At 43.2% G+C, this 26,282-nt stretch overlaps 1 protein-coding gene across 4 annotated transcripts in view; it reads left to right on the top strand.

Moving 5' to 3' along the window:
• LOC139186122 (ATP-binding cassette sub-family C member 4-like) overlaps positions 1-26,282 on the top strand; it is a 162,523-nt gene that overhangs the window by 52,242 nt on the left and 83,999 nt on the right. For all 4 annotated transcript variants that reach the window (XM_070799914.1, XM_070799913.1, XM_070799916.1 and 1 more), the window contains 8 exons: positions 4,094-4,188; positions 4,410-4,496; positions 11,535-11,631; positions 14,904-15,101; positions 16,451-16,591; positions 17,345-17,382; positions 18,070-18,164; positions 22,129-22,275. In XM_070799914.1, the coding sequence (XP_070656015.1) occupies positions 4,094-4,188; positions 4,410-4,496; positions 11,535-11,631; positions 14,904-15,101; positions 16,451-16,591; positions 17,345-17,382; positions 18,070-18,164; positions 22,129-22,275 (898 nt within the window). The remainder of the gene's footprint in view (positions 1-4,093; positions 4,189-4,409; positions 4,497-11,534; positions 11,632-14,903; positions 15,102-16,450; positions 16,592-17,344; positions 17,383-18,069; positions 18,165-22,128; positions 22,276-26,282) is intronic.

The following is a 26,282-nucleotide window of genomic DNA, read 5'->3' as shown; positions in this document are numbered from 1 at the left end:
CCATAGACAGAGGAGCCTGGTAGGCTATAGTCCATGGGATCACAGAATTGGAACATGACTGAGTAACTAACACTTACTTACTTAACTTTGAGGTAACAAATAGGAATAAGAGCACTTTCCTGTCAGTGGAAGGAACTGTAATATATGCTCAGCTCAGGCTTTTCCCCTTTAATCTAATCAGAATATGTTGGCTGACAAATCAACTCTACTTGGTTTTACTTCAAATCCTCCAAAATGTTTTTCCCCTTGGTGGCTTGTTCATATATAATTTTCAGAGTCAACAACACAGTCAAAGTATTACTACCAGACTCAGAGATAATTTCTTAGGTCCTGGAAAGAGAGACCATGAGTGCTTTTTCTAGAATGTGGTTAAGATTTCTGTATTAAAATGTGGTGCTATTTTAAGAAGAAAACCATTTGAACAACATAAAATCAAAGCATAAAAACTAAGCGGAACAGTTTGCAAGGACTCTCAACAGTGAAAGAGAGGCCAAGTAATTCTATGTGTGGGCATGAGACTGAGAACATAACATAGCTCATTTTTTCAATGAAAACCCAAAGCAAGAGATGGTATTAATTTCTGAGCTCAAGAAAGAAAGAATGTGAGGTAATTATAAATTATCACAGCAGAGCACTTGCTGCCTTTCATCAGATGCACCTCCATTAAGATTTGAGTGAGTGGAGAACCTGTGTGTGTCTGTGTCTTTATGGTTGTCAGGGAGAGTTATGATGGGAGTCTCTTTCTTCCATGGTGGTCATGTGCTTTGTATGTTATGATTCACACTGTAAACAGGGTCCCACTGTTGGCTTGGTGAGAAAATAGGAATCAGTCACCAACAGCAAGTTATAATCAACTCATGCCCATTTTTCATTTGTGGAGGTGTTCACACAATTCTTTAGATTCTCACAGCACCCTTGAGTTCAGTGACTCTGATTTCTGCAGCACGTTCTATAGCAGAGGAAAATGAGACTTAGGGAGATCAAAGGACTTGTTTGTCCTGGTGGCACCAGTGTGCTACTTGCTTTCTCCCCAAGTTTGCTGCAGTAGAGACAGAAAAGTGAGGGCTTCACCTGCACAAAGGTACTGCTGTGCATCCTATGTTGAGGCATGGGGGGTTTAGTAGATAAAACTCCAAACAAACCCTGTCTGTGACAGAATGTGCCAATTGATAATTGCAGGCAACCTAAGACTTCTAATGAAATACCATGTAACTTAAGTCTAAGGCAGAGGAACCAGCTTCATTGATATGATAAAGCCTTTCACTGTATGGATCACAAAAAAGGGTGGAAAATTCCTAAAAGAGATGGGAATACCAGACCACCTTACTGGCCCCCTGTGAAACCTGTATGGAGGTCAAGAAGCAACAATTAGAACGGACGTGGAACAGCGGACTGATTCCAAATTGGGAAAGGAGTACAAGGCTATAAATTGTCACCCTGCTCATTTAACTTATATGCAGAGTACACCATGTGAAATGCCAGGCTGGATGAAGCACAAGATGGAATAAAGATTGCTGGGAGAAATATCAATAATCTCAGATATGCAGATGACACCACACTTATAGCAGAAAGCGAAGGGAAACTAAAGAGCCTCTTGATGAATGTGAAAGAGTAGAGTGAAAAAAATTGGCTTAAAACTCAACATTCAAAAAACTAAGATCATGGCATCCAGTTCCATCACTTCATGGCAATAGATGGGGAAACAATGGAAACAGTGATAGACTTTATTTTCTTGGGCTCCAAAATCACTGCAGATGGTGACTGCAGTCATGAAATTAAAAATGTTTGCTCCTTGGGAGAAAAGCTATGACAAACCTAGACAGCATATTAAAAAGCAGAGGCATTAATTTGCCAACAAAGTTCCATCTAGGTAGGGCTATGGTTTTTCCAGTAGTCATGTATGGATGTGAGAGTTGTATCATAAAGAAAGCTGAGTGCAGAAGAATAGATGTATTTGAACTGTGGTGTTGGAGAAGACTCTTGAGAGTCACTTGGACTTCAAAGAGATCAAACATGTCAATTGTAAAGGAAATCAACCCCGAATATTCATTGGAAGGACTGAAGCTCCAATACTTTGACCATCTGATGGGAAGAAATGAGTCATTAGAAAAGACCCTGATGCTGAAAAAGATTGAAGGCAGGAGGAGAGGGCATGACAGAGGATGAGATGGTTGGATGGCATCCCTGACTCTGTGGACATGAGTTTGAACAAGCTCCACGAGATAGTAAAAGACAAGGAAGGCTGGAGTGTTGCGTTCCATGGATCACAAAGAGTCAAACACAACTGAGTGACTGAAAAACTTCTTAAGCCTGATTTCTATCGCGTCATTTTGGGAATGTACTTGTCATCTATTCTCTTTTTTCCCCATAGTACCCTGGGGAAAATAGGCTGATTTGTCTATTTACTTCTTAAATAATATTCAAATATGACTTTTGATTGATTCCGAGATCCTCAAGTTACAACTTTATTTCCTTCATAGCTTTGAGTTTTTTCTGCTTTCACAGACAAGCATCTACTTAGTCCAACTGATCTGCTGGGTGTCCCTCGAGCACACTGTTTCTTTCCTTTTGGTTTTCCTGCTCAGCTTGCTCTTTCTGCTCCCATTTCTTGTACAGACCTTGTCTGTCACTCACTTTAAGTATCACTGTGAAGACTTGGGTCAGGTGTTATCCCTTCTCTGAAAGTGGGAAGCTGAGGCAGAGATCAGTAAAATGTCTTTTTAAGAGACACTCATTCCTTGATAAAAAGAAGTCCTGTGCCTTTGCCAGCCTCACACCTGTGTCTCTAGAACAGACCTTCACACTTGCATGTCCAGCTGCAATGTAACATCACCGAGAGGTCATCTCAGCTTGTCCACAAGCGAAGTCCCCTAAACCTGTACCCACCGTCTTCTCCAGCTCAGTAAATGGAGACCCTGTTCTTCCCCTTCCTTATGCCCCAAATACCACAGTCTCCTCTTACAACCCACACCCATCCTGTCAGCAGATCTTTTGGACTCCGCCTTCAACATGTGCCTGGAGTGTGACCCCATCTCTCCATTCCCACTGCTCTCACTCTGGTCCTGACCACTGTCATCTCTCACCTCGATTATTCCAGTAACATTCTCACTTGTATCTACCCACACCCTTCCCCACTTACTGTCTTTTTCTGTAAAGCACAGGAGTGATTCCTTAAAACCTCAAATAGGTCTAACCTTCCCCTCCTCTTCTTACTAGAGTGACCCCAGGGTCCTCCTGCTCTGTCTCTGCCCTCACGCCCCTCATTCTTACTCTGCTCTGCTCTCCTGCCTCCTTGTCCTGAACGTCTTGGGCATCTACCCATGGTCCCTGCATTTGCCCCTCCCTCTGTGTGGAGCAGCCTCTCCAGGTCTGCCTGAGCCCCTGCCCCTTCCCCCAGATCTGCTCACACCGGCTCTGAGCCCTCACACCCCAGTGTGGACTCATTTCCCACTTTCACTCTCCATCCCCCTGAGCCAGCTTCCTTTTCCTTCCTGTCCTCAGTACTTGTGCTCAGGTTATTTTCCATATTGTCCTCCTTCCATCATGGAAAGAAACTCTAGGAGGTTTGTTTCTTCACAACCGAGTTCACTGTGCCCAGAGCAATGCCTGTCATACAGTAGGTCCTCAGTAAATACTGTTAAAATGGTCAAATGCGTACATGCTTTCCCAAACTACAGAATGAAAACAAATAAACACTGAGTTTTTTTTTTTTTTTTTTTGCATTTTCAAGGTCACAGTTTAGTTACTCTGACTTATACCCACTGCTGTCGCTTCCCAGGTCACTCGGTGGTAAAGAATCCACCTGCCAGTGCAGGAGACGCAGGAGACACTGATTCAATCCCTGGGTCAGGAAGATCTCCTGGAGGAGGAAACAGCAAACCACTCCAGTGTTGTTGTTGCCTGGAGAATCCCATGGACAGAGGAGCCTGACAAGTCCTAGTCCACAGGGTTACAAATAGTTGAATACGACGTAGCAGCCGAGCATATATGCACGTTAATCAAATACTTGTATGAGGAACTAATGCTAAAACTGTAAGATGGTAGTAGAACACAATTTATATCTTTTTCTTTTTCCCCTTTCCTATCTGTATAGGATTTACAGCTTTTGGAGGAAGGAGATCTAACTGAGATAGGAGACAGAGGAATCCCGCTGAGTGAAGGACAGAAAGCCCGGGTCAGCCTCGCCAGGTAAACGGGGTTTCAGTTGCCATCCGCCCCTCCTCCTCCGCGGCTCCTGTCGGACATGAGCACACAGACCCCGCTCACCGGTGGGCCGGTGTGAAGCAGGGTCTTGGCCCTTTCCCTGGGTTTGTAGAAGAAGCATGAAGTTGTTGGACACCATCATGATTCAGAGATGAGACCCAGGGAGTGTGAAGTGTCGTCTCCTGGCGTCTCTCTATGTTTTCTAGAGCTGTGTATCAGGATGCAGACATCTACCTCCTGGACGATCCGCTCAGCGCAGTGGATGCAATAGTCAGCAGGCACTTGTTCCAACAGTGAGTTTGCTCCTGTTTTCTATCGTTTCTTCTTTTCAAGTGCCCTACAGAGATGATGGAAGAGAGCTCAGAAAGGTCTTTATGCTCCAGGAGACTCAGCTCCCTCTGCCCTGGTGTCCCTCCCTCCCCTCCCTTCCATCTGCAGAAGATCCATTGTAGAGAAATCTTGCCTCATGAAGAGGTCAGGACAGGAAAATACAGCAGGTGTTTCCAGTGTGTGGGGGCCAGTGGGGTCCATGCTTTAGAGAGTCAGGGATAGATAGCAGTTTCCCTCCTGCTACTTGCAATTGCCAGACACTCCGGGTGGATCCAGACCCCAGGAATAAGAAAGACGATATAAGGTTTTAAAATCAGAGAGAGAGACTCTATAACCTGGTACTTGGCTGCTAGTTTTTTCCCTCCATTATTTGCTTAAGGCACATTAGAAGCGAAGTTTTCAGTACTGACATAGGGCTTCCATGGAAAGACCCTGTTGGTTTATGCTTTTTATTCTATCACTTTGGAAATAAAATCTTTATTAAGTCTAGACTTAATGAAGTCTAGAATTTGAGAATCATGTATTCCACATCTGAGTATGATTTCAATTATTTCATGTTATTTCATGGATGCTTACTAGAATTAATACTTAGACCTACAATGTAGTGTCACCTATAATCTGGCTTAAGTCTTGACTCTCATTCCTGTTTCTAAAATGTAGAACTTGTCAGTGGATCCTGGTTGGCTACACAATGACTAAAGTAGAACAACTCTGATTCTTTTCTGTGTATAATGTGTCCTAACGCACACTGACTGAGGCCTCTTATGGAGTCTAGACTGGCCTTTTTGAAAGCCTTGAGAACTTGTTTTTCTTCTAAAACAGCCTTCACATCTCCCCCATGGTCAGGTTGCTTGCTGTTGTTCACTTTGTTAAAGCCAGTGAGCCTTCCAGCTACACTTATAAACACCCTGCTGTGTGCACTGAGATCAATGCCTTTACAGATGTTACTGCATAAACCTCTTAGTTTACAAGAAGGATGGTGAGCCAGGAGATGGGAAGGACCCACACTGGGCAGAATAAGGGAGACTAGGACGCCCAGCTCACATTCCTGCCTCTGAGGAACCTGTCTCTATGTGGAGCTTGTTAAGACAGATGCCTGGGAAAAGCTCAGCCTAGTCAGGGTTTAAATACAGGATAATAAGTGCGGAATGTAAAGTGGAAGTGTCAGCTGGAGGCTTTCACTGAAGTTGGAAAGCTCCCTATGCCCAGGGCTGGGCAGGAAGTACCCTGGGGGCCTGAAGGCGGGGCAGGTGTGTGGAGGCTGAGACGAGGACCCAGTCCTTTGCTGAAGAAAGAGTAGAAGAAGCTCAGGTGTGGAGGGAGGCGAAAGTAAGGCTGTGAGGAAAATAGCAGGCATGTCCTTGCCTGGAGGAGGCGGGGTGTGCAGCAGAGAGGAGCTATTTGGGAATTCTCTTGGTCAGGTCCTGTGTTTCTAGAACTGTGTCTGTCCAGGCTGCTCTCATAGGACACCAGAGCTGGGTGGCTTAGAAATAACAGAAGTCTAGGAGGGAGGAGGGTTCAGGATGGGGAACACATGTATACCTGTGGCGGATTCATTTTGGTATCTGGCAAAACTAATACAATTTTGTAAAGTTTAAAAATAAAATAAAATTAAAAGAAAAAAAAAAAGAAATAACAGAAGTTTATCTCTCAAGGTTCTGGAGCCTGGAAAAATCCTAGTCAGGGTGCTGAAAATTCAGTCTGGTGAGGGTCTGATTCCTGTGGCCTCGTGTGGTGGCAGAGGTGAGGGAGCCCTGTGGTTCCTTTTATCAGGGCACTAATCCCTTGCATGGAGGCTCCACCCTCATGATCTGGTCCCTCCCGATGGCCCCACCTCCTAATACCAACCCAGTGGGGATTAGGTCTCAATAGATGACTTTTGAGGAGAAAAACATTCAGTCTATAGCAAGTTGCCACAGATGGGGGTGCTCAAAGAATAGAAATTAAATTTCTCACTGTTCTTGAGGCTACAGGTTCAAAGTGTGGGTGGTCTGGTTTCTCCTGAGACCTCTCTCCTTGGCTTCTGACCACATCCTCTCGCTGTGTCCTCGCACGGTCGGGGTTTTCTCTACTTGCAGTGAGCAGGGGCTACTCTCTAGTGGTGGTGCGTGGACTTCTCATGGTGATGGCTTCTCTCGTTGCAGAGCCCAGCTCTATGGTATGTGGGCGAGTAGTTGTGGTTCCTGGGCTCCAGAGCACAGGCTCAGTGGTTATGGTGCATGGGCTAGGTGTTTTGTGCATGTGGGATCTTCCTGGACCAGGGAAGAATCCCGTGTCTTCTGCACTGGCAGGTGGATTCTTTGCCACTGAGCCACCAGCGAAGCCCCCTTTTGTATATTTTTGCTTATATGTCTATTGCCTTAGAAGACTGACCAAAGAAAACATAGGTATAGTTTATGTCACAGACTGTTTTGCCTGTGATCTCTACTGGGAGTTTTATGGTGTCATGTCTTATGGTTAAGTGTTTAAGCCATTTTGAGTTTATTTTTGTGCATGGTGAGGGGGTGTGTTCTAACTTTATTGATTTCATGCTTGTGTCTCTGTCCTTGTGTCTTAGTCTCTTCATCTAAGCACACCAGTCAGATTAGATTAGGTCCAGTATAATTAAGGGTAATGATTACCTCTTTAAAGTTCATGACACCAAATTCTAAGGTACTGATGACTCAGGTGACCACATGTGAATCTGAGGGGACGTGACTGATTTACAGCAGGTCCAGAATAGCAAAGCAGAGACTTCAGCAGAGTCAACAAATGTGAGAGGGAGACCTGTGAGGAGCTCTGGGCTTTGGACACTAGTAGCTGGCTAGGAGCTAGGATTCCACGTCCACTAAGCGGGCGTTGTTAGACTTTGGTGGAACCTGCCCTTGTATAAAACATGCTTAGTGTTGGGGTGATAAAAGATTTGTGAAGATGGATGGTGGTGATGGTTGCACAGCAATGTGAATGTACTTAATGCCACTGAGCTGTATGCTTAAAATAGCAAAAATGGTAAATTTCATGTTAGGTATATTGTAACACACATACAAACCTGAATAGTAGCACAGAATCCTTGAGAACAAGAGGGAACAGGGCAGATGACACATGGCATGGTCTCCAGCTCTCTGATCTGACCCCCCTTTCCAAGCCTGTCCTGTTCATGACTTGATGAATTTTCCCTTAGAAAAGTGCCTGTGTCTTGTCATGAGTTCAGTGACAGGAGCTTGTGCTGTGACAGGGATTCCCCACTCCCGCCCTCCTGGCATCCTGAGTAGCTCAGCCTCCTTGTTCCCAGCGCCTCACCCTGAGCTCACAAATGTGTGTCACCCTGTCTTGTGAGAATCTGCACAAGTCCTCCATCACGGCAGGAACAGATTCTGCTGGTCACTGCATCTGTGTCACAGGGAGGGGAGAGCAAGGCATTTTGGTGCCAAGTACATGGTGCTGATTGCAGAAGTTCTCCTGAGTTCTTTTTCAAACACTGGAGATATTTATAAAATCCTCTCAAATATTTTGAGTATACTGCTTTGGATATATACTTGATAGAAGCAAGCTTAAGACTGTTGTTTGTAATCAGAACCACATTCTCTAGGGAAAGTTAAAGCAGAGAGCGTGAAAGCAATTTAGGAAACCACTCAGCAGCAACTGGAGAGTGTTCTCAAGTCAGAGAATCGGATGGAACAATATGCTGTGAGATATGGTGGTCATGTGGAAGCTTAGTCATAAAGAGGGTTTTATACTACAAATGAATGACTTACACTTCTGCTTGCCGTTAAGTTTCCTTCAGTCATGAATTTATATCCAAGGTCATGACTTTTATAGCTTTATGCTGTGAACACAATGGCACCCCACTCCAGTACTCTTGCCTGGAAAATCCCATGGATGGAGGAGCCTGGTAGCTGTAGTCCATGGGGTCGCTAAGAGTCGGACACAACTGAGCGACTTCACTTTCACTTTTCACTTTCATGCATTGGAGAAGGAAATGGCAACCCACTCGTGTTCTTGCCTGGAGAATCCCAGGGACGGGGGAGCCTGGTGGGCTGCCATCTACGGGGTTGCACAGAATTGGACACGACTGAAGTGACTTAGCAGCAGCAGCAGCTGTGAACACAGTGGATTCTATCAGCTACAGAAGGTGAGGGCCTTATGTGAACTGATGCAGTCTTAGCTGTGTCCAGCCATGGATCCCATCCTGGTTCAGCCCCACATCACTAGACCCCTGCCTCCTGCATCATCAGATCTTGGGGTCTGTCCTGATCAGACTCACATGCTGCTGTCTACACAGCTCACCCACCTGCTCCAGCCCTTCATGGACACACCTCCCCCTACCTCACCTCCACCCACCACCACATTCACAAAGCAGCTCCAGGTCCTCAAACAAACAGGCTTCCTTGCTGTCTGCTCCCATCAGCCTTTCCAGTTCATCTGCACACCCACTCGGTGTCCAGCTGTGCTGGCTCTGTGGGGGTTCTTTCTCACTCCTGTCTGTCTGTGCATACTGGTCCCTCTGTTCCAGAGCCAGGGAGCAGTGCCCCAGGACACAGAAGGAAGGTGGAGGATGGGACCTGCCATTTCCTCCTTCTCCTCCAGGGGGCGCAGTGCCCTCTGTCTTCCCTCAGCCCTCAGTGGGTGCACTTGACCATTTATGAGTCCCCCTGCCACCCATTGTAGCTCAGTTGGGAAAGAATCTGCCTGCAGTGCAGGAGACCCGGGTTCGACTCCTGGGTCAGGAAGATCCCCTGGAGAGGAAAATGGCAACCCACTCCAGTATTCTTGCCTGGAAAATCTCATGGACAGAGGAGCCTGGTGGGCTCAGTCCATGGGGTTGCAAGAGTCAGACAGACACGACCTAGCCACTAAACCACCACCACCGCCTGCCACCCATAAACTATGAATGCGGGAAGGCACCTCAGCCCAGCGTGTTCTGTCCCAGGAACCCTGTACCTGCTGTGCCTTCTTCCAGGATGTTTCCCCGCTTAGTCTCAGGGCTCCCATGTCTCCACATCTAAGACAGCAGCTGCTCTTCTTTTTCCTTCAGAGCACAGGTCACAGCCCAATAGCGGGTTTTCTATGCTTGCTCACTGTGTCCTCTACACGGTGCAGAGTATTGTCTTCTATCTTGACCTGTGGGTGGATCCTCAGCACTTAGGACAGTGCCTGGCTCCTCAGCAAACCTCTGCTGATTGAATGAATGGAGGTGGGGCCTCTGTCTGTCTTTCTTGTATCGCCTCCACCACAAGATGTGTCCCCTCTTAATAGAGCCCTTATATAGGATTATAGGATTAACACAGCCTTTATACAGGAATAACTGTTATACAACTGGTTGCTGACTCAGTCATTTCTATGGCATGACTTGGAAATCTTTACAAACTTGGAAAATAGTGTATTTTTCTAGTGATATGGATAAAAGCATCATTTATGAAAAATTCAAAGGCATTAAATGATCTCTTCATTGTAATTATTTGTATTACCTCATTTGTGATGGGATGTTAGGAAGAAAACATCTTAAAACTTTTCGGTTGGTTCATCTTGGACACAACACCCTGTCAGATTTGATTAACATCCACTTTTAGGGATTATTGGCAGGCAATTATGAATCAAGGAGAAAAAAATCTGTTTTAGTACTAAATTTGAAAAGGTGTTAGTCAAGAAACTTAGGTATGAATGCTGAGCTAACTAACACATGTGAAAATGTAAAAATGAATCCTTTTGGACTTAGCGAACATATGGTATATGTGTTTACATTCCAGAGTCTTGTTTTTGATCACAGACTCAGTGTCCAGAGTGTCTCCTTAAGAGTTTTCTGACCCAAGTCCAAAGCACGTGACCACTCGTGGTTAGAGAGAAGTGGAAAAGAAAGCTGACATTTGCTGAGTAGGTTGGTGATTTGATTTCTCAGAACATGTGGATGAGTTGTTTGATCTTGTTTTGAGATGAAGAAACTGAGGTTAAGTTGCTCATCTGATGTCAGGCTCATGAGAGGGACTGAGCTGCAGCCTGCTGCCTCCAGACTCTCCATCTGATTCACTCATAGGCTGAGCTCTGGCCCAGGTTCCTGCGATTTGCTCTGCAAGGGGCTCGGGCTCCCAGAGTACCTGCCTGGAGCCCTGCCTGTGGTCACTGGGGCCCCAGACCCACTAGCTTCCCTGGAGGAGTTGTGGACTTTGTGGGATGACACTGGGGCTGAGTTCCTAGGGGTCTACATTTGAAATGTAGGAGTAGTTTTTTTTTTTGTTTGTTTGTTTGTTTTTTACTGTGAAAACAATTTAAGGTTGAATAGTGAGGGGTGTCTTGACTAAGAGAACTGGTGGGTGCTCTGAGCCATTGGGTGATTTCCACTGTGATTTGGGCCATTTGGATTCTGTTTTTTTACTTTCGTATGTGGAAGGTGTTAACTCCAAAAGAAAGAAGACTTGCTTCCTGGATGGAACTGGGAATGCTGTAGTGACTGATGGAGGCCCTGCTGGCATTCATTTTCTATCTGATATTCTTTAGGAACACGTGTCTAGCAAATGCACTCTGGCAAAGATGACCAAGAATCTATTAATTTTTTGTTGTGAATATTTACATCATTAATTATAAATAATCACCTAGAAAGCAAAGAATGTACACATTTTTAAATGACATGGACCCCTCTTCTCTCATTCCCGAATAGCAATAAAATAGTGTTTTAGTTTAGTCAAGTTTTGAGATCTCAGTATTACTCAGTTGTTCTCCTTTATGAAACATGTAAATAATTGTTAAGCTGAGTTTTAGAGGAAAAAACTTGGCTGTTTTTGCCTCCTTCAGTAGACTGGTTTTAAGAATTTTTAATAGCACTAGATTCAAATTTGCTGCTGATAAATTTAAGTACCTATTTGGATTAATTGATTTATGTTTATTTAATTTTTATTATTGATTTGATATTTAAACTAAAGATCTTTCACTGCTGCGTGGTCTTTGTCTCACTGTTTTCAAAATATAGGTTTTCAGTTTGAGGCACTCCATTAATGTGCTTTTGCTTACTGTGCCTTTTACCCTTGTAGGTGTGTTCGTCAGGCCTTGAAGGAGAAGATCACAATCTTAGTCACTCATCAGTTGCAGTACCTAAAATATGCAAGTCAGATTCTGATATTGAAAGATGTAAGTAATTTCTAGAAATCCATGGAATTGCTAGCACTCAGGTGTGTTGAAGGACAGACCTCCCTGCAGGTCACTCTCCTTGGGTTCATGGTAAATGCCCTCTTCTCCCTCAGTTTTTTGCCCCCTTCTTCCCAGAGCTGGTGTTCATGCTTTGGAGGATGAACCTAAAGCCCTATAGAAATGTCACTATTACACTCTAAGCCACATAAACCCTAAAGTGTATAAAAGTGCAACCACAGGGTTATTGAATCATCACTATTCTAATGAATTTTGTTAAGGATAATGCTGCAACTTTATTTAGAACTTTTTACTTTCCTCTTCCATGACTTAAGTCAAAGTATATCACTTAGAAATGAGAGATTCTAAGATCTGTTGGTATCCAGGTCATTGTCATACATAATTTGCCAGAAGAGCATCTTCCATTAACACCAGAAGTGAGGTTGGGTAGCTGAGCACCCGGGTCAGAGACGTCCTCTCTGCTGGTGTCTCCAGTTGCTGGTCTCCCTGCCCAGGTCTCTATGTCTCCAATATGTGTGGGAACCTGTGTGGCAGGAGGACAAGGCCCTGCCTTCATGGGGCTCCTGTTCTTATGGGGAGGATGTGACAAAGAAGGTGACATTCTGGCCTCCCTGAGGAGCTGGTGCCTCACGGGGTCTGAGTGACATGAAGGTGGCGGCCACACAGTCACCAGGGGGAGGGGGTCTGAGGCAGAGGGTCCAAAAAGGAGCTGACCTGGCAGGTTGGAGGAACGGCAGGAAGACCAGCGTGTCTGAGAGTGAACAGGGGGACGGGAGGGAGCTGGTCTCCGAGCAGTGGGCAATGGGTGGTTGTGGGATGGAAGCCATCAGACGGTCCAGAGCAGAGGAGGGATGTCATCTGATGTGGGAGTTAAGAGATTTCTCTGATGGTCACTGGAGGGGTGACAGAAGAAGCAGTTAGGAGTTTTAGTAAAGCTGAGACGACAGAAGTGTGGGCTCAGGCTAGAGATTCAGTTTCTAGAGCTGCCGTATCACAGCACCATAAGCTAGGTGACAGCAGGAGTCTATCATCTCCCTCTTCTGGAGGCTATGGGTCCCAAATCCAGGTGCTGGCAGTGCTGTGCTCCCCCTGAAGGCTCCAGGGAAGGATCAGCCTCTGATGTTCACGGGCCTTACTTGGTGTTCCTTGGCTTCCAGCTGCAGCGCTGTGGTCTCTGGCTCTAATGTCACATGGCCGTTGTCCCTGTGTCAGTCTGGGTCTCTTCTGTTCTCATAGTGACATCAGTCTTACTGGTTTTAGGGTCACCTTGCTCCAGTGTGACCTCATCTGAACTTGATTACATCTGCAATGACCCTGTATCCAAATAAGGTCATGTTCACAGGTGTCATGTTTGAGCACATCTTTTTGAGGAGGGGGCACCATCCAGTCCACAGCTCCTAGCATGGCTGGTGGTGGGGTGGAGATTAGTGAGAAGTGTTCAGACTTGGTGGTCGTTCGATGCTTCACTCTTTGGCTTGTTTGCCTCTGGATCTCATCACCTCTATCGTTAACCTCTGACTGCTCCACAGGCCCTTGGTCAGATCCCTGACTTCTGAAAAGAATCTCTGCTGCAAGAAAGATTATTAAGATACAGAACCCCTGCCTCTCTAGGAGCAGTTCCCTGTGTCAGCCCTTCTCCACTTCTCTAGGAATGGGGGGAGGCTAAGGGTTCTCAAGCTCGAGAGCAGTTGATATCATGTGCAGAGTGGGTGATTCTAGTGTGTAAACTCCAATGTTCATAGTGTTATGAGCACAGGATCAGTGGGCAGGAGTATAACCTATTTTGCCCATCTCTAGATGTTTTGGGGTCCCCTTATTTCTTCTTTTGAGGATACTACCCCCAGTTTTAGTACTAAGAAAACAACTATTTGGCCACTGGTGAGCACCCCTGCCTGATTTGGGGTCTATCCTCACTGTCGGGTCCCTCTCTTCAGAGCAGATGGCTATCCCTTCATCACCCAGAATTGTCAGTGCTTGACTGTTGAGTGAAATTGCTGTCTTTGTACCACCAGTCATTTCATCATGCATATTACTGATTGATGTGGTGAGTGGTGATTTCATTAAAGAGGTGTGTGAATTTTGCCTCCCAAGTGGAACAAGACACAATATATCCTGCATAATTTTCTAGTTCTGCAGTATCTGATGGTACCCAAAGGCTTCCCTACATTTCTCCCAGTGGACCCCCTCAGGGCAGAGGGTGAGAGGGGTCCAGTGAGGGTCCTGGCCGGCTCCTCCACCTGAGCTGCCTTAACCACAGCTGCTCTCATTTGATGTGTTTTGCATTCTGAGTTTTTTTTCCCCTGATGTTTTATTTGCTACTGAGTGAATCAGCTGAATCTGGTTTCATGCAGTCAGAAGATAGTGAAACATCTGTACATCATTTTATATGACTTTGTAAGGGAGGGAAACTGTGCAAGGATGTGTCACATGTGTTCAAAGAAAATGATTTGATTGGCTGTAGCTTAAGCAGTTGCCTGATTTGGGGAAGCCTAGTTGGCTGCTTGTGGTTGGTTGGTCCTAAGTTTTTTCTCGGATCTGAGTGCATTGATTCTGGCTTAGGTTTTGGTTTGTGGGCACAGACTGCCAAGGCCTTAGAGCCACCCCAGCCCAATGGCCTCCTTGTTTAATTACTTTATCAGGTGGAATATTGAATTTTCAGTTGGGAATTTGCTGAGTGTGTGGGGGCAGTTGTAGACCAAGGAGAGGCCTCTCATGGGTTTGCTGTCTGGGGCTGGTTCCTATTATCCCAGCCGGGCACATGATAGTGTGACAGTGACAGTGGTCAGTGAAGATTTCATGAGAGACTCTTACCCATATGCAGATGTGCTTGTGCCCACCTCTGGACTAAGTATAAATTTCTTTCCTGGAATTGTCACACGAGGCTTCTGTCAATTTCCATGCTGTCTAAGAAGACTGTGCTGATTCTCCCATCACCCTCTGTACTTCTTCCTTCCCCAAATGCCCAGGGTAGTCATGTCAATGGCCTCCATTTTTGACACATGAGGACACATTTCTTTCATATCCCTCAGCACCTACCATAGGGACAGGGTTTGGCAGAGAATGCAAAGCTCAGTTCTGTACTGAGTTGACTGAACTAGATTTCTCAACAAGAATTCTAGACCCAGGGATCTTTTTTTTTTTTTTTTTTTTTTCAAAAATCATAATTTAAAACCATATAACTTTTTTTTATTAGTATTTAGGTTGGTTTAATATTATCAAATATAAATTAATTCTTCTCAACTTTTTAATTTTAGGGCAAAATGGTGGAAAGAGGAACTTACTCTGAGTTCCTGAAATCCAGGGTAGATATTTTTTCCCTTTTTGAGAAGGGCAATGAGCAGTCTGAACCATCTGCAGTTCCAGGAACTCCTACTGTGATCTCTGAGTCTTTGGTTCAGTCTCTCCAATCTCCCAGACCCTCATTGAAAGATGCGGCTCCAGAAGACCAAGAAGTGAGTTTCTCTTTCTGCAGTGTGCCCGGGTCTGTGTGCTCTTGGTGGTCTCATGGACCTTCAGTCTGCTCTGCTCATGACATCTTCATTTGTCCCAAAGTAGACCCTAACGTTCCCAAAGTCTTGTTCCACGGAATTGGTAGAGTTAGAAGAGCATGAGGGAAGCAAGCCTGCTTGGGGTTCCCCTTTGGGTGTAGGATGGAGAATCTTATGGAAACCAGAAGCGGGTGTATTGCTATGAATTTCTGGTTTTATGTGACTCACACTGATTGAGAACTCATCAGTTTACCCTAGTTACATCCTATTCATGCTGGTGGCCCCCAGCTTCCCTTATGCATCCAGAGGCTTAATGTGAAGACCCCCTTAGACTGAGTCCTGCTGTTGCCACGTTAAATCAGCTACTTTTCCTATGTGTTGGAATACTCTAGCAACTGCATGTGACTGATGTAGTATTTTGCCTCGGTGTCAGATGGTTTGTGATAGGCCAGAGGTAATGTGTGCAAGGACCTGACACCTGGTACACACTTCAGTGTTAGTTCCTGTCCTCCTTTCTTACCTTTCAAGACTGAGAACCACATCTTATCAACCTTGAATCCCAGTGGCCAGGATAGAGGCAAGAGCATCCTAGCCTTCTGTGACTCTATAATGCATTCTAAGTCCTCCAGACAGAAATGCTGAAATGCACTAGATCTCCCTTAACATATTCCCTTGATAACCAAACCCTCAATATCCAAGCCCAGGAGCCTTGAATGATCCTGATAAGTATTCAGATTAGCTGTTCACTTTCTAAACTCAGGAATCACTCTCTGAAACTTAGGAACCAAATAGATTCAGATCATATGCTTGCAATGTGCTGTCCAAACTCATATTACTCCAACTCTCTCTTTGAACTCAGTTTACTGAATTTGGCTAATATTTTGAACCCCAAGTATGTTTCTATCATTGAATGACACAGTCATCTAGAGGGATACATTATCTCCATATCATTTTTTATGTTATTTTAGAGCAAGTTTCTGCATTTATACATTAATTGATTTTGTTGTGTGCCAGAGTCATGATCTATTTTAAGCAAAGCCACCCAACGGTTAATAACCTCATGTGAATGACCTTTGATTATTTCTCATACATTCCTACGAGTGGGATGGCTGGGTCCAGGGGTAAAAGCGTATGTGATTTGGCCAGATATTCCCACACCCTTCTCCATAGGAGATGGACCATCCTGCACTCCTAACAGTGTATGAAATGTGTCTGTTTCCCAAAGCTTCACGGTGGAGGACATTGTTGAACTCTTGAAATTTGGGGTTCATTATTTAAAATTTCATCTCTCACTGCCATTTTTCCCCTTCCAGTCTGAGAATATACAGGTTACACTACCTCTAGAGGACCACTTGGGAGGAAAAGTTGGTTTTAAGACCTATAAGAATTACTTCACAGGTGGTGCTGACTGGCTTGTCATCATCTTCCTTATTCTAGTAAACATCGCAGCTCAGGTACGTAAGGGTGTTTATTTTGGTTTGTGCACTCAGTTTTATATTTACATACTACTTATACTGTACTTTAGAATTATTTTTAAATATGTGTATTAGGAGATTTATCTCAAAAACTTGGCTCATGCAATTGTGGGATCTAGTTTGGTGAATGTGAAATCAGCAAGGCAGGCCTGTAGGCTGGAACCTCAGGCAGGAACTGACCCTGCTGTCTTGAGGCAGAATTTCTTCCTCCTCCAGGAAGCCTCAGGTTTTGCTCTTCAGGCCTTTGACTGGACGAGGCCACTGCAGTGTGGAGGATGATCTCCTCTACTGAAGTTCTGATGACGGATGAAACATCATCCACAAAATACCTTCATGGCAACATCTGGATGGGTGTTTGGTTGAATCACTGGAGACTGGCCCAGCCAAGCTGACACCGGAACTGACCATCACTGTACCTGTCAAGCTTTTTGCTTTGCAAAATCCCAACATTTGTACTGTTATTACTGCCTTTTGCAGTCCACTTGGATATACATTGAAGTACATTATATTTGGGGAGCAATGTCTTCTAGGGAAAAGGGGGTTTCTTTTAAGGATATTAACTCGTAAGATGCCCTCCCCTGACCTGTGATCATCTGGGGCTTGGGGCTTGGCACAGACCTGAGCCGGAAGGACCGTCTCCATATTCTGGAGCTTTTCTGTCCCCCATCCTAGTAAGCGGGGTGTGAGGCTCAGTGATGTCAGTGTGTGAGTGACTGCTGTTTCCTGCTCCAGGTTGCCTATGTCCTGCAGGATTGGTGGCTTGCATTCTGGTGAGTGATTCCTGGTCTGACCCAAAGTACTGTGAAATCTACACAAAACCTCACTTTCCCACAGAGTCATGGGAGAGATGGGGCTAGATCAGCCTCCTCTTCTGACCCTCACGTAGGTTCCCTGAAGAAAAATGAAAGTTCCTGCAGGTGGTGTGTGATCCCCCTGTGGTCTCTCCCCATGTCCCGCCCTTCAGCAGCTTCTTCACAGACAATTTTTTTTTTGGAACTTTTAATATTGTATTGGGCTATGGCAAATCAACAATATTGTGATAGTTTCATTTGAGCAGCGAAGGGATGCAGCCATACATATGCAAGTATCCATTCTCCCCCAAACTTCCCTCCCATCCAGGCTGCCACATAACATTGGGCAGAGTTCCATGTGCTGTACAGTAAGCCCTTGTTGGTTACCTGTTTACATATAGAAGTGTGTGCGTGGCCATCCAAACTCTCTAACTATTCTTCCCCTCAGCAACTAAAAGTTCATTTTCTAAGTCTGTCTTCACAGATACTTTTGAAAACTGAAAATCGTGATTCAGATTTTTAGATGGAGACATACACAGGGCCTTGTGGGCTGGGAAACACTTTTCAGCATAAAATGCATTTCTTGAATTGAGGTAATTGTTTGTGATATTTATGTAAATTCTAAGTGTATCTATAGTGTAATATTTTTTATTTCCTGTTCCATAGGGCGAATGTACAAAGTGACCTGTATTCTGGGGTATTAGTAAAAGAAGATGAATTTATAGTGTTTGTTCTGAACTGGTACTTAGGAGTTTATTCAGGTAAAGTTGAGTCATCTGCTCTATAATACAAGCGTTTAAGGTGTGTATTACAATGAGTCTGTGTGAGCAATGTAAGACATTCAGTAATGTCTTAACAAATGAAGTGTCTGAATCACATTTACTCTGTGAATTAATAAGAATAATTATTTTAAAGATCTACCAAAAGAAAAGAGGTTGAATGAAGACTCTTAATTTGCTTCATACTGGATTTTGGTAGTTAAACCAGGATTGCATATTGAGAAAATCAGCCACTAGAAATACGTAGCTATTGTCTATTCTAATAGTTGCTTTTGCTAAATCTTATATCCTTATAAGAATGACCAAGGGGATTAGAAATGTATCCCCACCCTGTGGTTCAGTTATTCCAATTCCATCTAAATAAACTCTGGCTTTTTTTTTTTTTCTCTGCTTTTTTTTTTTTTTAATTTTATTTTATTTTTAAACTTTACATAATTATATTAGTTTTGCCAAATATCAAAATGAATCTGCCACAGGTATACATAACACTGATGTGGCAGCTGAATTGAAAAACATACATGATGGAATATATATTGCCAAAATTATCCCCTCTCTATATAGCATTGTGAGTTGAAGAGGTGTTTGGAGGGCTCTTTTAATTTTTGTATGTATAGTACTGATTTATGTCATGATAAGACCACCTGACCTGCCTCTTGAGAAATTTGTATGCAGGTCAGGAAGCAATAGTTAGAACTGGACATGGAACAACAGACTGGTTCCAAATAGGAAAAGGAGTACATCAAGGCTGTATATTGTCACTCTGCTTATTTAACTTATATGCAGAGTACATCATGAGAAATGCTGGGCTGGAAGAAGCACAAGCTGGAATCAAGATTGCCGGGAAAAATATCAATAACCTCAGATATGCAGACGACACCACCCTTATGGCACAAAGTGAAGAGGAACTACAAAACCTCTTGATAAAAGTGAAAGTTCAGAGTGAAAAAGTTGGCTTAAAACTCAACATTCAGAAAACGAAGATCATGGCATCTGGTCCCATCACTTCATGGGAAATAGATGGGGAAACAGTGGAAACAGTGTCAGACTTTATTTATTGGGCTCCAAAATCACTGCAGATGGTGACTGCAGCCATGAAATTAAAAGACGCTTACTCCTTGGAAGGAAAGTTATGACCAACCTAGATAGCATATTGAAAAGCAGAGACATTACTTTGTCAACAAAGGTCCATCTAGTCAAGGCTATGGTTTTTCTAATGCTCATGTATGGATGTGAGAGAGTTGGATTGTGAAGAGGGCTGAGAGCCGAAGAACTGATACTTTTGAACTGTGGTGTTGGAGAAGACTCTTGAGAGTCCCTTGGACTGAAAGGAGATCCAACCAGTCCATTCTGAAGGAGATCAGCCCTGGGATTTCTTTGAAAGTAATGATGCTAAATCTGAAACTCCAGTACTTTGGCCACCTCATGCGAAGAGTTGACTCATTGGAAAAGACTCTGATGCTAGGAGGGATTGGGGGCAAGAGGAGAAGGGGACAATAGAGGATGAGATGGCTGGATGGCATCACTGACTTGATGGACGTGAGTCTGAGTGAACTCCGGGAGTTGGTGATGGACAGGGAGGCCTGGTGTGCTGCGATTCATGGGGTCGCAAAGAGTCGGACATGCCTGAGCGACTGAACTGAACTGAACTGAAGACATAAATTTAAATGATTATAGTTATTTACAAATGCTTTAGGGTTCTATAAAATAGTGAGAGGTTAGATCATCTTGTTTAGATTATCTCATGTCAATATAAATCTTGTAGTTTCTTGCAGTTCAATTATTTAAGAGATTATCCACTTGAAACTTAATATGGTCTTTTCACACTCTTTATAGCTACATGGGAATAGAAGTAGAATTTAATATTTTAATATTTTAATAATTTAATAATTTAATATTTTAATTTTTATTATAGTTGCTTTCCAATGTTGTGTTAGTTTCTATGGTACAGCCAAGTGAACTAGTTGAACATGTATCGTCTCTTTGGATTTCCTTCCCATTTAGGTTGCCACAGAGCATTAAGTAGAGCTCCCTGTGCTACACAGTAGGTTCTTAAAAAGCTACTTTCAGTTCAGCTCAGTTCAGTCGCTCAGTCGTGTCTGACTCTTTGCAACCCCATGAATCGCAGCACACCAGGCCTCCCTGTCCATCACCAACTCCCAGAGTTCACTCAAATTCATGTCCATCAAGTCAGTGATGCCATCCAGCCGTCTCATCCTCTGTCGTTCCCTTTTCTTCCTGCTCCCAACCCCTACCAGCATCAGAGCCTTTTCCAATGAGTCAGCTCTTCACATGAGGTGGCCAAAGTATGAGGTGGAATTTCAGCTTTAGCATCATTCCTTCCAAAGAAAACCCAGGGCTGATCTCCTTTAGAATGGACTGGTTGGATCTCCTTGCAGTCCAAGGGACTCTCAAGAGTCTTCTCCAACACCGCAGTTCAAAAGCATCAATTCTTTGGCACTCAGCTTTCTTCACAATCCAACTCTCACATCCATACATGACCACTAGAAAAACCATAGCTTTGGCTAGATGGACCTTTGTTGTCAAAGTAATGTCTCTGCTTTTCAATATGCTATCTAGATTGGTCGTAACTTTTCTTCCAAGGAGTAAGCGTCTTTTAATTTCATGGCTTCAGTCACCATCTGCAGTGATTGTGGAGCCCCCAAAAATAATGTCTGCCACTGTTTCCCCATTTATTTGCCAGGAAGTGATGGGACCAGATGCCATGATCTTCATTTTCTGAATGTTGAGCTTTAAGCCAACTTTTTCAATCTCCTCTTTCACTTTCATCAAGAGGCTTTTTAGTTCCTCTTCACTTTCTGCCACAAGGGTGGTGTCATCTGCATATTTCAGGTTATTGATATTTCTCCCGGCAATCTTGATTCCAGCTTGTGCTTCTTCCAGCACAGCGTTTCTCATGATGTACTCTGCATATAAGTTAAATAAGCAGGGTGACAATATACAACCTTGACGTGCTCCTTTTCCTATTTGGAACCAGTCTGTTGTTCCATGTCCAGTTCTAACTGTTGCTTCCTGACCTGCATATAGGTTTCTCAAGAAGCAGGTCAGGTGGTCTGGTATTCCCATCTCTTTCAGAATTTTCCACAGTTTATTGTGATCCACACATTCGTAGTAAATTTCCTTGTAAATTACAAGGAAATGATAGATCATTTCTTCTTTTCCCTGTTAATTCATGTGCTGGTAGCAAAGCATTGGAGAAGGGAATGGCAACCCATTCCAGTATTCTTGCCTGGAGAATTCCATGGATAGAGAAACCTGGGGTCTACAGTCCGTGGACTTGCAAAGAGTATGACAGGACTGAGCACCTAATATGTTCACTTTCACCAAAGCATACCTTACTTTTAGATTATGGGACATGTTGTAAGGGATGGTATGGGGAGGGAGGAGGGAGGAGGGTTTGGGTGGGGAACACATGTATACCTGTGGCGGATTCATTTTGATATTTGGCAAAACTAATACAATTATGTAAAGTTTAAAAATAAAATAAAATTAGAAAAAAAAAAAGAAATGTGGAGAAAAGAAGATTAGCTACTTGTATAATTATCTTTATTTTCAGTTTTATTAGAACTTGTAATTGAATTAGGCAAGCCTAAAATAAAACTGCAGTTTACACATTTTCCCCCCCTGTTGTTTCTATTTAGTGAGAGGAAAACAGTGACTTTTATATTTTTCTTTTTTTAATATTAATCTATTTATTCTAATTGGAGTTTAATTACTTTACAATAAAGCATTAAACTCTTACAGAATCTACTTTATATATTTATATATATATATATGTTTTGTATTTTGTATTCTATATATGTAAATATCTATACAATTTTTACTTATAGAATGAAATACATAGTATCTTTTTAAACTGCCTGCTGTGCTCTAGCATGATTGAGGATAAGATGGAGATCTTGTGCTGAGTGATGTTTCTTTATTTCAGGGTTAACTGTGTCTACTGTCCTTTTTGGCATCACAAAGTCTCTGTTGATATTCTACATCCTTGTTAATTCTTCACTTACTTTGCACAACAGAATGTTGGAGACCATTTTAAGAGCTCCAGTATTGTTCTTCCATAGAAATCCAATAGGTAAGTCAGATACTCAAGTTTCTTAGTGAATATGTCTTGTTAACACATTTAGTGCCTGATTACATTTTCATATTTGAAAATTGAAGAGATGCTTGGAAGAAAATCACTGTGTCTGTTTATTCATTTTCTACAAAAAGCTTCATTGGTAATTTTTCCTACCAGAGAAAATGTGAATAGAGGAGCATATAAGCTTTTATTCCAATTTATTCATACCTGTAAAAGTACATGAATGTTTACTTTACAGGATGATTTAGGAGTCCATTTGTTATGTGGCATATGAAACATCCAACATATGATGAAAACGTGTTGAAATATGTTTTTGACTAGTTTTGAAACGTTGGCTGTGTTACATAGTGGTAAGCTAACTAGGAAATACCTTCTTCCAGGAATGTCTGTACAGAAGACAGGCTGTATGTTTCTCTCTTTCATTGTCCATCCATTTCTGGGACCACAGAGCTCTGATATGTGCTCATATTTTGAGTTTTACCTAAATGGTAATGTAAAATTAATTAAAATACAAGATCAGTGAAATGTAAACAATCCTCTTCAATAAAACGAACTCTAGTTTTACAATGGACTTGTGGTTACATTAAAGATGGCTTGTGGTATGTAGCAGGTGGACTTCAGTATTAAGTAAGAGTGTTCCTGAAGGTTTCCCAGTGGTTGCTTCTTCTACCCTGAGGCCTTTGATCTGTCTTGCTTTGTTTGGAAGGTAGCCTCTTGACCTGGGTTCCTATGAAGAATTAGTTGATCAGAGCACATGCCTACTCTGTTCAGTTGCTTAGACTTGTGCTGAGGCCCAGGGTGGCTTTGTTTTTGCAGGTCAATATTGGCAGGGCCTGATGAGGCAGGGATGTGACTGGAGGGAGGACAGTAGCCTTGGCCTGGCCATCAACTAGCTGTGCGATCAAGGCCAAAGTAGGTAGATACTACTGGGCAGGAAAATCTCCAGGCAGGGTGTTGTCATACTTATAAGTATGGACTCAGGAGCCAAATTCCTGGGTACAGTCCTAGTGCTAGTTACTAATGCTGCTGCTGCTGCTAAGTTGCTTCAGTCGTGTCCGACTCTGTGCGACCCCATAGACGGCAGCCTACTAGGCTCCTCGGTCCCTGGGATTCTCCAGGCAAGAATACTGGAGTGGGGTGCCAAGCCTTCTCCAATGCATGAAAGTCGAAAGTGAAAGTGAAAGTGAAGTCCCTCAGTTGTGTCCGACTCTTAGCAACCTCATGGACTGCTGCCTACCAGGCTCCTCCGTCCATGGGATTTTCTAGGCAAGAGTACTGGAGTGGGGTGCCATTGCCTTCTCCAAGTGCTAGTTACTAATAGTAATAGCCAATTATAGTTATATTAATACTTATATGCTAGTTATTTAATTTCTCTGTATCTCAATTTTCTTACCTATAAAGTGAAGATATTGTTCATACACTTACCAGTATCTTGATGTTGTGGGCATTAAGCAGGTTAATACATTCACAACACTTAGGACAGGCTCAGTGCCCAGTGAACCTCAATGAGGATGTCAACATGGTGTCTGGGAACGTCTCTCCTGTGAAATGGGAATGACCACTGCCCTTCCTGTTTCACAAGGCTGTTGTGAGGATTAAATAAGACTGTTTAAGGCAGCATCTTGTACAGATTTATTCAACAGTTCAGTTCAGTCGCTCAGTCATATCCAACTCTTTGAGACCCCATCGACTGCAGTGTGCCAGGCTTCCCTGTCCATCTTCCCTGCCCAACTCCCAGAGCTTACTCAAATACATGTCCATCGAGTCAGTGATTCCATCCAACCATCTAATCCTCTGTCATCCTCTTCTCCTCCCACTTTCAGTCTTTCCCAGCATCAGGGTCTTTTCCAATGAGTCAGTTCTCCATATCAGGTGGCCAAAGTATTGGAGTTTCAGCTTCAGCATCAGCCCTTCCTGAATATTCAGAACTGATTTCCTTTAGGATGAACTTGTTAGATCTCCTTGCAGTCCAGGGGACTCTCAAGAGTCTTCTCCAACACCACAGTTCAAAAGCATCAATCTTAGGTGCTCAGCTTTCTTTATAGTCCATGTATAGTAGCCACACATGACCACTGGAAAAGCCATAGCTTTGACCTGATGGGCCTTTGTTGGCAAAGTGATGTCTCTGCTTTTTAATATGCTGTCTAGGTTGGTCATAGATTTTCTTCCAAGGAGCAATCATCTTTTAATTTCATGGCTTTAGTCACCATCTGAAGTGATTTTGGGAGCCCCCAAAATAGTCTGTCACTGTTTCCATTGTTTCCCTATCTCTTTGCCATGAAGTGGCAGGACCAGATGCCATGAACTTAGTTTTATGAATTGAGTTTTAAGTCAACTTTTTAAACACATGTTTTTTAGTTTAGGCATTATGAGGAGCACAAGATGGCCAACTGCAGAGGCACACACAGATTTCATCTTATTATGAAGCTGGAGTGAGAAAGTGATTGGAAGAGTCTTTGCTATTATGGCTATGATGTTGCTCTACTTTTCCTGTTAATATGAAAACTACAGTTGTAATTTTGGGAGCATCGAGTGGGACTGAGTTTGAGACCATTTTTAACCAGGATCTCGATGACCTGTAGGCATCTCCAGATTCTGATTTATTATTCAAGGATTTGGAACAAAGTTTAAATCTTTAAGGCCACTAATCCAAGAGCAGCAGGCATACACAGTGTGTATCTTGTCTTCCCCTCCTGCATCTATCATCAGAACTTCATTGCTTCAAGAAAATAGAAGCGCAAATAAGTACTGCAAAGATAGGCTCAAAGGTTTAGGGGCATCGGTTTTTTACTCTTTTAGCAGTGTATTATACTGAACTCTTCCCTGTGTTTATTTTCAAAAGTAGAATTTGTAATAGATTGTTTATGGTGGACTTTGTTTGTGATATATGATGGCATGAAGAGAAAACCACACAGAGGTATTACTTGGTATTACTTGTTACCAAGTTTAAGCTCACTCTGCTTGCCTCACAAGGCTGGTAAGTCTTACAGACAATGTGTTAAGGCAAAGAATAATGACTTTATTTGGAAACCTGGCAGACTGAGAAGATGGTAGACTAATGTGTCAAAATAACTATCTTATTTGGGTCTGGATGCCTGGTTCTTTTATAGAACAGAGAGGAGAGGAGGCAAGGAAATAATGTCAAAAGGCCATTTATCTTGTACAATAAGAGGGTATTTGTTCATTTTGTCTTTTCTGCATCCATTCACAGTTCGTGAGAGTCAGATTGTCTCCCTGTGAGCTGAAAAAAAGCCACTTTAACCTTCATGCAGAGGGGCAGGGTTCCTTGACCAAAGCAATGAATAGCAATGGTCAAAGAAACAGATCCAGCATGGAGTCAAAATTGGCTCCTCCCTGTTATAGTTCCTTTGATGTGCACCTCCCCTGTCTGGGACCAGTGTCCTGTTCTTTCTTATCCTGAGTCTCCCCAGGGAGCACCCTTTCAGGGGTGGCTGCAGCATCCTTTGTTTACTGATGTGACAAGTGACATTTTTAATTTATACCAGATATTTACCAGAAATTCCCATATTTTATTCTGCAGCCTTAAGGATATACTATTATTGTGGATTCTGAGAAGGGAAATAAAATCAATCTTAATCATTTAGTAATTTTTCTGTTTTCCTGTCTACATCCCGTTGGTCTTCTTAGATGCTTATTCACAAGTCTGTGCTTTTCACACCCAGTACTCCTCTGAAAATAATGACTTATTACCTGACTAGTAAGCTCACAACTGGGAAATGGCCACAATCCCTAATTTCCCAAAATGTGAGGTGCTGTGAGCCATCTGGAGGGAAAAAAGAAGTTACAGAGAGGTTATAATTTTGTTGATTTAAAGAGTATCACTTGGGGAAACTGATCTTGATAATTAAAGCCAAATTGGTGTGACAGTTAGGATTAACTTAGGTATTTTGCAACTGTTTGTTTGCCAATTTAGCTCTTGGAGTGAGTCTTAGATGGGATGGATCTAAGGGGAGGGAAATTCTCAAATCCACCAACCCTTC

The sequence above is a fragment of the Bos indicus genome, chromosome 12 (genome assembly GCF_029378745.1).
Source record: "Bos indicus isolate NIAB-ARS_2022 breed Sahiwal x Tharparkar chromosome 12, NIAB-ARS_B.indTharparkar_mat_pri_1.0, whole genome shotgun sequence".
NCBI lineage: Eukaryota > Metazoa > Chordata > Mammalia > Artiodactyla > Bovidae > Bos > Bos indicus.
Note: the sequence above shows the minus strand (reverse complement) of the source record. Positions and strands in the feature narration are given on the sequence as shown.